At 46.8% G+C, this 12,760-nt stretch overlaps 1 protein-coding gene across 2 annotated transcripts in view; it reads left to right on the top strand.

Moving 5' to 3' along the window:
- Positions 1 to 11,469, top strand: part of LOC116978246 (PDZ and LIM domain protein 4-like) — a 69,087-nt gene extending 57,618 nt beyond the window's left edge. For both annotated transcript variants that reach the window (XM_033029244.1, XM_033029245.1), the window contains exons 4-7: positions 905 to 1,089; positions 7,523 to 7,680; positions 8,499 to 8,619; positions 10,047 to 11,469. In XM_033029244.1, the coding sequence (XP_032885135.1) occupies positions 905 to 1,089; positions 7,523 to 7,680; positions 8,499 to 8,619; positions 10,047 to 10,242 (660 nt within the window). In that variant the 3' untranslated portion in view covers positions 10,243 to 11,469. The remainder of the gene's footprint in view (positions 1 to 904; positions 1,090 to 7,522; positions 7,681 to 8,498; positions 8,620 to 10,046) is intronic.
- The last annotated feature ends 1,291 nt before the right edge of the window (positions 11,470 to 12,760 follow it).

The raw sequence follows: 12,760 nt of genomic DNA on the forward strand, positions 1-12,760 counted from the left end.
TGTGGGCTTTCTCTGGGTACTCCAGCTTCCTCCCACACTTAAAAGATGTGCAGTTTGTAGGTTATTTGGCTCCTGTAAATTGTAAATTGCCACTAGCGTGTAGGAAGGTGCTCGTGTACGGGGATCGCTGGTCGGGGGAGATTCAGTGGGCCGAAGGACCTGTTTCCGCGCTGTATCTCTAAAATAAGAACAAATTAAAATCAGTCCTAATATTGCATGCACTCTGTTTCGTTCTACTTTTAATTGTTGATTTAGAGGAGCTGCACAGAAACAGGCCCTGCGGCCCACCGAGTCTGCACTGACCAGCAATACCTGCACATTAACATTATCCTACACACGCACTAGGGACAATTTATACTTATACCAAGCCAATTTAACCTACATACCTGTATATCGTTGGACTTTGGGAGGAAACCGAAGATCTCTGAGATAATCCACACTGTAATGGGGATAATGTACAAACTCTGTCAAGACAACCCCTGTAGTCGGGATCGAACTGCCCACTCTCTTTTACGAGTCCAATGCGTCGGAGGTTATGGGGAGAAAGCAGGAGAATGGAGTTAGGAGGGAGAGACAGATCTACTGTGATTGAGTGGCAGAGTCGTCTTGATGGGCCGAATTACCTGATTCTTTTAGGAGGATTTTATTGCTTTCACTTGTGTTAATGCAGTGCTGTTATTTTTTTAAGTTCTTCTTGAAGGTATTAAGAGGAAAGCAATGTTTTAACATATAGTCATCTCCGCTGGGGCGAGGAATTGTAGCCAACACATGTCAAAATCATCAAAAAAAAATTGCATTTTATTCTGTTAGTGTTTGGGGAAAGGTTGACTTATTCCTGTACTGTGTTCCTGTATACACACATTCCATGCAAAGCCTTTTATTTATTTTTTCATTCACTCAACAGGAATGCAGAGCAACTGGGAGTCCAACTAGCAGGAAGCCGGCGCCATTCACAATGAGCACAAACGTGAATGAGGGCAGACAGCTTGCTAACGCACAGTATAACACACCTGCCGCACTCTACACCAATGACAACATTGACCACTCCTTACCGGAGCAGTTAAGTGGCCTTCACGTTGCCTCTCCACAGTAAGTATATCGTAATGATTCACTGCCTTGTACAAGAAGCGAAGCAAAGAAAAAATATACAGTACTGACAATATAAAGACAATACATGATTACAATCGAGACATCCACAGTGTACAAATACATGATAAAGGGAATAACGTTTAGTGCACGATAAAGCTGGTAAAGTCCAGTCAAAGGTAGTCCGAGGGTCTCAAATGAGGTAGATAGTAGTTCAGGACTGCTCTCTAGTTGTGGTAGGATGCTTCAGTTGCCTGATAACAGCTGAGAAGAAACTGTCCCTGAATCTGGATGTTTCACTCTTTCATACTTCTATACCTTTGGCATGATGGGCGAGGGAGTGAGAAGGGGGTGCAGTTTGTTAGAGGCTACCTAAACATTTTAGATTTGGGAGAAGGGCTGACGCCCAATGGAGCTACAAAGCAGCAGGAGAGGAAACCAGATGTAACTGAGAGACAAAGAAGTGCGTGCACATTGAAATGATTCTCTTGTGCCATGTTGCCTTGGTGTAAAATGCAGAGCTGCCAAGGGTCCTGCTTCACATAATCAGAAGTGACTTTTATTGTAACACATCAACATTTAGTGCAGCTTGCAATCCATCCCGAGTCAACTCGTCTTGGGTTAATGATGTCTGTCTTGTTAGAGTGAGTCTTTCTTTGTAGGGCCCTCGGATTCCTGAGAAGAGAGGACAATGTTTCCATTGTCTTTTTGACCTGATAATTAATGGCCAGCAAATGCTTGTTTGTTTTTACGGTGGGATTAAAATAATCACCCCCCCCCTTCCTACAACGTGGGAAAAGTAAAAAATACCAAGGCATTTATTTCAGACGAAATGTTTAAGAAAGAACGGCAGATGCTGGAAAAATCAAAGGTAGACAAAAATGCCGGAGAATCTCAGCGGGCGAGGCAGCATCTATGGAGCGAAGGAATAGGTGACGTTTTGGGCTGACCCGAAACGTCACCTATTCCTTCGCTCCATAGATGCTGCCTCACCGGCTGAGATTCTCCAGCATTTTTCTCTACCTAAAACATTTATTTCAGATCATTCTAACGCACAGTTTATTCCAGTGGAAGCATCAAGGCCTGGAAAGGTGTTTAGTGAGCCTAAAAAGACAAAGGTCAGCTGTTGCGAGGCAAGCCCATGATTATTTTGTTCATGAACCTACTATAGTTCCACCAACAGTTTTTCCGGCACCTGGTGGTCTGGCACTCCCTTTTATCTGGACAAAATTACGAGAGAGTGCTCGAAATCCCCTCCTAGAGGTGTGTCTCCCCCCCCCCCCCCCCCTCCCCTGCCTAGGCCGGGTGAGGTGGCCGATCTCGACCTCCTGCAGTTGTACAGGGGTCTAGTGAGACCACACCTGGAGTATTGTGTGCAGTTTTGGTCTCCAAACTTGAGGAAGGATATTCATGCTATTGAGGAAGTACAGCGTAGGTTCACGAGTTTAATTCCCGGGATGGCGGGGACTGTCATATGTTGAGAGAATGGAGCGGCTGGGCCTGTATACTCTGGAATTTAGAAGGATGAGAGGGTATCTTATTGAAACATATAAGATTATCAAGGGTTTGGACACGCTAGAGGCAGGAAACATCTTCCCAATGTTGGGGGAGTCCAGAACCAGGGGCCATAGTTTAAGAATAAGTGGTAAGCCATTTAGAACAGAGATGAGGTAAAACTTTTTCACACAGAAATTTGTGAGTGTGTGGAATTCTCTGCCTCAGAAGGCAGTGGAGGCTGGTTCTCTGGATGCTTTCAAGAGAGAGTTAGATAGAGCTCTTAGGGATAGCGGAGTTAAGGGATATGGAGAGAAGGCAGGAACAGGGTACTGATTGGGGATGATCAGCCATGATCACATTGAATGGCGGCGCTGGCTCGAAGGGCCGAATGACCTACTCCTGCGTCTATTATCTCATGGGGACTTCTGCAATGATCGGCAGGTCAAACCTGCCCCCTGCGGCCAGGGGTCTGGAACTCTGGCCCGGCTGTTCCTATACCCGACATCCACGGCCAACTTTGCGGGCCGATAACTCGCCCACCCCCAAGGCCGTGACCTCTATTGGTCCGGCAAAACTGATAATACGGCTAGACTCTGGAATCAAGGGTGCCAGAAAGTCGGTGGTGGACCATGTACAAAAAATTTCACTACAGGATGCTTCAAAATCTAGGGTTATGTTTGCGTTTACTATCGTCACTTGTGTTATCGGAGTGATTTTTGAAAGTTCATGAATGACCATGGACATGTTGATGTCTTAAAGCTGAGTGTCACGTTGCGAGTTGACACAAGAGGTACCCCGAGTTAAAACTCGTGGTAATAACATACGATTAACGTACGGAACCCGTGGACACAACTTAGAGACTCGTGGCACTAACGGCAGGTACCCGTGAAACTTGTCAACTCTTGAAAAAATCAAACGTGTTTAAAGTTTTCCCCCCCCAGTCAAATTTACTCTTGTGGTTAAGAATTGAAACATTTTAATTTGTTGTAAGAACGTAGTGGCCCGTGCGTTTACCTTAGTGTATCGTGAGTCTACCGTGGGAACTCTTTAACTCAGTGGGCAGGCAGCAGCAGATTGTCGCTCCCTTCAGTTTCCCAGCGACAATCTCCTGCCATAACGCGAGAGAGATCATGCACTGTTGTAGGTCTCCTTTGCACGTTGGTGTTTCTGTCTTTCTCCACCCATTGTTGGCCCTATCTGTCACCGCCCCCACCTACACCCCTCTGCTTCCCGGCCATGTGTGTGACCCCTTCCCTCCCCTCTCCAGCTCCCCGCCCATTGCACCGGCGCGGGGGAGAGCCCAGGTAGAAGTTGAACTCAAGATTTATATCCCCTGAAAGTTAGGTTTCTTAACACTGGATGGATGTTCTGCCAGAACGGAGTTGCTGAATAAAACCGTCTCCCATTTTGCTCCGTTTCTTGCATGACCTCGGCTTGCCAGCTTTATTTCACGCTCCGTGATCTGTGTAATGTATATGTGTAAAATAATAAACTGACCAAGAAGGTCCAGTGTTTAGAGATACAGAGCAGAAGATAGAGTCCGCGCCGACCAGCGATCCCCGCACACTAACACCATCCTACACCCACTATGGACATTTTTACATTCACCAAGCAAATTAACCTATAAACCTGTACGTCTTTGGAATGTGGGGGGATCTCGGAGGTCACCTACGCAGGTCACGGGCGAACTTACAAACTCAGTACAGATAGCACCCGTAGTCGGGATCGAACCCGAGTCTCCGACGCTGCATTCGCTGTCAGGCAGCAACTCTACCGCTGCGCCACCGTGAATGAAGGCCTGTTTTAAGTATCAAATAGAGGAGCAAGAGGGTGATCGAGGCGGAGGAAGTGTAGAGGCCAATGCCCATGTAGTCCAACTCGCAGGAGTGCAGGTCCACCATGATGACGCCGTAGGCTATGGGGGAGATGCAGGTGACATCGGTGACCAGGGGAGGGATGTAGGTGCAGAGAAAGTGGTTGCCGCTTAGCCGCAGCTCCCGAAGGTGTTTGATGGCTCTGTCCGGGAGACTGGAGGCCTGGATGGTCTTCAGATTGTTGTAACTGAGATCCAGGTACTGCAGGGAGGTCTCGTCCCGCAGGAAGTCCTTGGTCAGCTTGGAGATCTGGTTGCGGGCGAGGTTGAAGCCGCAGAGTCTGGGTGCAGTTGGACAGCATGCGAGGCACCGTGGTCAACAGGTTGCTACCGAGGTCCAGCAGCTCCAACCCCAGTTGAAGCTCCACAGCTGGTTACCACTCAGCACAAGCTCCTTGAGTAGCGGGGGCAGGTGGTCAAACACGTCTTGTGGCATGAACGCGAGTTTCTTCCCCATATAATCCGCTGCTATCTGTGTTCGAGAGCGAAAACTTGCAAAGGGTAGGCACGGTTCCTCGCCAGTGAAGATGGACACAGAATGCAGGAGTAACTCAGCGGGACAGGCAGCATCTCTTGAGAGAAGGAATGGGGGACGTTTCGAGTCGAGACCCATTACTTCTCTCCAGAGATACGGCAACAGCACAGCACAAAACCAGTCTGAAGAAGGGTCTCGACCCGAAACGTCACCAATTCCTTCTCTCCAGAGATGCTGTCTGCCCCACTGAGTTACTCCAGCATTTTGTGTCTATCTCCCATGGCTTATATTGTCACCTCACATTGTAAAATCATTATCTGAAGACATGTCTCCTCGCTGGCTTAAACATAATCCCCCCCCCCCCTCCCCAACCTCTCTCCACCTCAACTCACGCCTGGGCACCAAAGCAGCTCAGGAGGTGAACCCTGAGCTCCGTCTCCCAACAATCTGATGTGCACATCCGTCCACATTCAAAGATTTAATCTCCCGTCTCCCCGCAGTGTGTAGGCATGGCAGTAAATTCAATTAAAACATATCAAACCTGTGTGTTTCAAACAAATCATAAGTATAACTGCTCTGGCACTGGACGGTGCGCATTTTCCCTTTGTAGGTCACATCAATAGATGCGGCCGCGCTGAATTCTATCTTTAAAACAAAGCCACAGGATGGAGAGGTCTTCTTTAACACTGTTGCTTATTAAAACATAACACTGTTGCTTATTAAAACAAACCTTCAATCAGGATTGGCTCAAGAGTAACTCGGGAGACGAACTTGGATCATCGCAGAAATGACAAGTAAACGGCAAACTTGTCATACCCGTGGGAACTCGGTTAAACTCTTGATCATACACTTGCAATCTCGTACACAACCACGAGTCTTTCACTCGGGGTACCTCTTGTGTCAACTCGCAACGTGAGACTCAGCTATTAATGATTTTCAGATGTACAACATTGTCAATATAGTAATATAACAAGGAACTGCAGATGCTGGTTTGCAATCTATTGTCAGACACAAAGTGCAAGAGTAACTCAGCGGGTGGGTCAGGCAGGATCTCTGGAGAAAAAGGATGGGTGACATTTTGGATCGGGACCCTTCTTCAGAACTTCACCTATTCCTTTTCCTCTAGAGATGCTGCCTGACCCGCTGAGTTACGCCAGCACTTTGTGTCTATCTTTGGTACAAACCAGCATCTGCAGTTCTTGGTTTCTGCGTTTAATACAATACAACAATACAATACAATACAATACAATACAATTTATTGTCATTTGAGCCTCAGTGAGGCTCAAACGAAATTCTGTTTCCACAGCCATACAAACAAAGACAATTCCTAGACATACACACAATTTAGTTCACACAAACATCCATCACAGTGGACCCACTGTGATGGAAGGCAAAGTCTTTTCTCTCCCCGTTCACCATGTCTCTCCCGATGTTGAAGACCCAGGCGGGCGATGATAAGTCCCATGGCCATTTTAGGCCGTGCCGGGCGATTTACGGCCCCACTCCCGGTCTAGAAGTCTCGAAGTTGGAGCCCCCGGCGGGCGCTGGAATGTCCCACGGCCATGAAGCCGTGCCGGGCGATGTACGGCCCCGCTCCAGGTCGTTCCAACCTCGCGACACGGGCTGGAGAAGTCGCGTTGCGGGAGCTCCGGGAAGCGGTCTCTCTCTCCCCCCGGACCCGCGAGCTCCCGATGTCCCAGTCCACCGGACCTGCGGCTGCGTTGCTGGAGCCTCCGAGCCCCAGGAGTCGAGTCGCAGCAGCGAGTCACCACCGCTCCCCACGCTCTGAGGCCGGCCAGCCCCACGATGGAGAGTCCGCAGCTCCGCAGTCTCCCGAGCCCCCGGGTCGTTCAGGTTGGAGGCCGCTCCACGGCGCTAGGCCCCAACGACAACGGAGACCCGACAGGGAAAAGGTCGGGTCTCCCAGACAGGGAAGAGATTTTAAACAGTTTCCCCCCCCCCCCCCACATATACACATTTAAAACCAGTATTAAAAAACACCAAACACTACATTTAACTAGACAAAAAATAAAAAAAAAGACAGACAGGCTGTAGGGGCCGCTGCAACGGGTGAGTCGCGCCGCCACCAAAATATACTAAATTAAACTTAGCGGGTCAGACAGTATCTCTGGAAGAAAGAAATAGTTGATGTTTTGGGTCGAGTTTGAAGAAGGTTCTCGACCCTTTCTGCAGAGATGCTGCCTGATCCACTGAGTTACTCCAGCATTCTGTGTCTAATATATTGTTCTTGCTGCATAGTCTATAATCTGAGGCTTTCTCCACTTGTAATGTACCAATTGTACATCCTTGGAACGGGGTACTGAATGTGGATGATCAGCCATGATCACAGTAAATGGCGGTGCTGGCTCGAGGGGCCGAATGGCCTACTCCTGCACCTATTGTCTATTGTCTATTGCATATAAATAGGTGGATGTGTGCCGTAATAAAATCATATGAGCAGACTTGCATTTTTCAGTAAATTAATGGCCAGTATTTTCAGAATGGTGATTTGTTGCTTAATTGCAGTCAATTAGCAAAGAACATATTATATTTTTGTATCAATGTTTAATTTGCGTTACTTTTTAATATAGCATTGAATCTCCAAAATTATCACCCAAATTATGGAATGAGGTAGACACTGAATCGGATGTTTATAAGATGCTCCGTGATGGTGAGGAACCCCCTTCAGAACCCAAACAGTCGGGATCTTTCAAAATGTTGCAGGGAATGCTGGAGGCTGAACAGACAGGTAATGGGTGGTACAAAGACAAAGAGCCAGTGTGTCTGTCCACTTGCATAGCACATAGAATGGTACAGCCAGTGGCGGACTGCGTCCAATAATATTGGTTTCCAGGGGACAAAGGGGGCCCACTTGATATAGGGGGCCCACTTCATCAGGGGCCCACTTGATATAGGGGGCCCACTTCATCAGGGGCCCACTTGATATAGGGGGCCCACTTCATCAGGGGCCCACTTGCCATCGGGCAAGCTGACACCCTGGCCAGTCCACCACTGGGTACAGCACAGGAACAGGCCTTTCGGCCCACAAAATCCATGCTGAATATGATGCCAAGGCCAACACAATTCGTATACCTCCACTCAGCGGGTAAATAATTGGAATAGGCAAAGTATTTACATTAACAAATGCGGGTGGCACAGCGGGCAGGGCTGCTGCTTCACTGTGCCAGAGACCCAAGTTCGATTCTCACTACGGGTGCTGTCTGTGTGGAGTTTGCATGTTCTCCCTGTGACTGCGTGGGTTTCCTCCTGATGCTCTGGTTTCCTCCCACATCCCAAAGACCTGTGGGGTGTCTAGGTTAATTGGCACTCTGTAAATCACCCCCTAGTGTGTAGGGAGTGGATGCAAAAGTGGGATAACATAGAACTGGTGTGAATGGGTGATCGATGGTCGGCGTGGACTCGGTGGGGCGAAGGGTCTGTGTCCTGTGTCCTTGCTGTATCTGGAAACTAAAACGAACATGTATATCAATCTTTGTTCTGTGTGTGGGGAAAAAACACCAGCAGTGACAGGAAAGGAGCACTTTCAATTTGTGAAATCTCTTGTAGGTGAGAGAAGTGAAAGGCCGACTGCCATCAAGAGCATCAAATCTCCGGTCACAAAATTCAGCAATGCTCCTCCCACACTGCAGAGGTTACCACATTGTACCAGATGCGAGACTGCCATAGTGTAAGTATGCAATCTCTCCGTCAAACCGCACGCTCATACCCGAAATAAGACATTTTAATTTCTCGCCTTTATCCATCCTATCAACCCCACCTCACCAGTATCCACCTATCACTCGCCAGGCTTCGTTCTGCCCCATCTCTCCTCCAGCCCGGGTTCGATCCTGACATCGGGTTATGTCCGTGTGGAGTTTGCACGTTCTCCCTGTGGCCGTGTGGGCTACCTCCATGTGCTCCAGTTTCCCCCCACATCCCAAAGATTTTGCTGGTTTGTAAGTTAATTGGCTTCTGTAAATTGTAAACTGAAGCTCACCTTTTTAAAAAGTTTTCTTTTGAGATACAGCGCGGATGCAGGCCCTTCGGTCCAAAGAGTCCATGGCAACCAGCAATAATCTCGTACACTAATACTATCCCACACAAGGAGGACAATTTGAATTTTATTTTACTGAAGCCAATTAACCTACAAACCTGTTCGTCTTTGGAGTGTGGGAGAAAACCAGAGCACGCGGAGAAAACCCACGCAGTCGCGGGGAAAACGTACCAACTCCCTACAGACGGCACCCGTAGTCGGGATTGAACCCAGATCGCTGGCTCAGTAATGCCCCTGTCCCACTTAGGAAACCTGAACGGAAACCTCTGGAGACTTTGCGCCCCACCCAAGAGTTCCGTGCGGTTCCCGGAGGTTTTTGTCACTCTCCCTAATGGTCGAAAGTGGTTTCCGCTTCTTCCATGTTCCGGCGATTATTTCAAAATATTCAAAACTGGCCGCAACTAAAAATAGGTTGCCGTTTTAAAAATCGATCATATTTTAGTCGAAGCCGGTTGCGATGCTAGTTGACGGTGGTTGCCGGAGGTTGCAGGTAGTGGAAGGTAAGACCTTCCCTGGTGGAATAAAACTGGGTGAAAAAAGGGTTAATGTTAACATGAGCATGTGACCTCTGTCACTCCTGGGCGTGCTCAATCATAGTTGCAGAGTTTGCAAAAGCCTCCCAGGTTTTTTTTTATTCATTCAGAACCATGAGGGCAGGGAAGGAACTAGTTAGGTGGATGTTACTAAAAGTACATCTACTGCTGTCAGCAGCAGCCCTTTTGCTTCATCAGCCTTTCAAGAAAGGCAGAAGGGAAAGCCCTTCTTGCAAAGAAGATTGATGCTTGGACAGTGTGGACCAGTTTGGACAGGTTATCATACTGTCCAAGCATCAATCTTCTTTGCAAGACGAACTTCACCCACTGACAACTCTTCTTCTGCTTCCTCTTCACCCTTGTGCTTTCCCTTCTGCCTTGCGCTCGCTCCGCCAAGGCCTGCCATTGCCAGTGGCTAACCATTTTAGCTCCCCTTGCCATTCCCATACTGACAGAGAACGTACCAGTTTTCCACTGAATCATTGTTTTTTTCTATCCCTCTTAACATTTTATTTGTTGTCTTTCCAGGGGCGCTGTTATTAAGGCACGGGAGAAGATATATCATCCCGCTTGCTTCATGTGTTCTGACTGTGGATTAAATCTGAAGCAGAAAGGATATTTCTTCATCGAAGAGCAGCTATATTGTGAGACCCATGCAAAAGCGAGGGTTCAGCCACCTGAAGGATACGAGGTGGTAGCTGTGTATCCCAACTCCAGGGTGTAAAGTCTCTTCTTTGTGCGTCCTTGCTCTAACATCTGGATTCTGACTCATTTGTGCCATAATTTAAATCTGTGTTAGTACTGCGAGAATGGGCAGAATCAGAATGACCATTCATCCAGAATTGATGTTGATAACTTTGTCAAATGTTTACCAGGCATTTTTAGACAATGGTCATTAAGTTAACTTGCAATTGATTTATGTTTTATTGCATTTGGATTTGGGTTTTCTTGCGTTCTAAGACCTCTGCTACAATCATGTATTTCCTTATCCGTTGCCAGTGTTCAATTACGGACCTAGTACTAAAAGAGGCTATTCTATTCTGGAAGGGATCACGGCTGAAGTGTCTTTCCATTAGCGCTAGAGAGGAGAGGTGAAATTCAGTGTCTGGCAATAACTTGCGAAACCTGCGAAGAGCTGTTGCCTTTCTTAATGTGTGGGAGGGAACTGCAGATGCAAGTTTACACTGAAGATAGACACATACTGCTGGAGTAACTCAGCGGGACAGGCAGCCTGGCCCGCTGAGTTACTCCAGCATTTCAGCATCCCAAATCTAACATAGTTACCACCAGAAAAACACAACAGCAGATTAATAATCGCACTTGGGTCACGATCAAATTGTCTGCATCTTTTTCACAAAAGCTACCGAGTGAGAAATCCGGTCAAGTTTATATATTTTTTAATATTGAAACCAAAACACATGTCACAGGAACTTCTTAAAGTTACTACTTTCTTTTCTTTCAGAATGTTAACCAAACAAGTGTCTTCCTGTTGGCTTTTAAGAGCACAGTAACTTAAACAGAAAAATTCTAATTACATTTGAAACCAAAATGTAAGAATCTTTTCTGAATGCACTTCTAGATCTTTCAGATTAACGATAGATGGATAAAAAGAGTAAATACTGCTTAGAAAAAAGATTACCAGCTGTTCTTGGTAGGAGTTTGGATGTTTACCTTTCCAGATTATTAGTGGATTTTATGTCAAACTAAAAGCTAACACTCGCTGCCTTGTTTCAAATGATCAGCACTGCTTTCCGAAAGGAACTAATCACATTGATGGTTTCCAGATAACAATGCATTCCTGCTCCGTTTCAGAATGGATTTTTGTCCACTGTAATAATATTGTTTTCTACACACCTTTGTCTTAATTGTGATTGACCATGCCATTAGATAGATTTTAAAATAACACGTATATTGCAACTTTAATAAAACCCACTGCTTTCCTCCAAACTTAGTTCTGGTTGGCGTTGTGTGTGATTAATCGAAAGCGGTTTAGTTTAATTTAGGGAAACGGCGTGGAAACTGGCTCTTTGGCCCACAAATTCTGTGCATACAGGCGACACCTGCACACTAACACTATCCCACACACACTAGGGACAATTTACAATGAGCCTACACACCTGCACATCTTTCAAGTGTGGGAGGAAACCTAGGCAGATCACAGGGAGAATGTACAAACTCCAAACAGACAGGATTGAGCCCAGATCTCTGGCGTTGTAAGGCAGCAACTCTACCGCTGCGCCACTGTGCCGCCCTGCATTCTGAAGTGGCGTTATTTCGTGAAACATCTAGTTCACATGTTACATACATTTTTGAAGACACAAGGAACTGCAGACGTTGGATTGCCAAAAAAGATGCAAAGTGCTTGTGTGACTCAGAGTCGAGCAGCATCTGGATAGGTGACGTGTCAGGTTGGGACCCTTCAGACTGGTTGTAGTAAGGGAGGGAAAAGCTGGAAGAGAGGTGGGGGCAGGAGGCCAGGCAGCTGAATGGTGGACATGTGAGGGGGGGTTGATTGGCAGATGGTTGGACATGGGCCAGAGATGAGAAGACAAAGGGATGTAAGATAAGGCGATAAGAGGCGTGAAATCTAAAGTCAGAGGAAAGGATATAAGTGTAAGGTGGAAAAGAGACAGGATGGATTAATATTGAAGTAGAGTCAGTCGGAGAATAGGAACACTAAAAGATTGAGGAAATATGAGGAAAGATTGGAGAGACTGGGCTTGTGTTCACTGGAATTTAGAAGGATGAGAGGGAATCTTATAGAGACATATACAATTATAAAAGGACTGAACAAGCTAGATGCAGGAATAATGTTCCCAATATTGGTGGAAGTCCAGAACTAGGGTCCACATTCTAAGAATAAAGGGGGGGACGTTTAAACTGAAATGAGAGAACTTTTTCACCCAGAAAGTTGTGAATTTGTGGAATTCTCTGCCACGGAAGGCAGTGGAGGCCAATTCACTGGATGAATTTAAAAGAGTGTTAGATGGAGCTCTAGGGGCTAGCAGAATCAAGGGATATGGGGAGAAGGCAGGCACGGGTTACTGATTGTGGATGATCAGCCATGATCACAATGAGTGGCGGTGCTGGCTCGAAGGGCCAAATGGCCCCCTCGCACCCATTTTCTATGTTTCTATTGACACAAATATTGGAGTAACTAAGCAGGAAAAGCAGCATATCTGGGGAGAAGGATTGGGTGACATTTCAGGTCAACACCCTTCTTCAGACTGAGAGTCAGGGGA

Source organism: Amblyraja radiata, chromosome 11, assembly GCF_010909765.2.
Source record: "Amblyraja radiata isolate CabotCenter1 chromosome 11, sAmbRad1.1.pri, whole genome shotgun sequence".
Classification (NCBI taxonomy): domain Eukaryota; kingdom Metazoa; phylum Chordata; class Chondrichthyes; order Rajiformes; family Rajidae; genus Amblyraja; species Amblyraja radiata.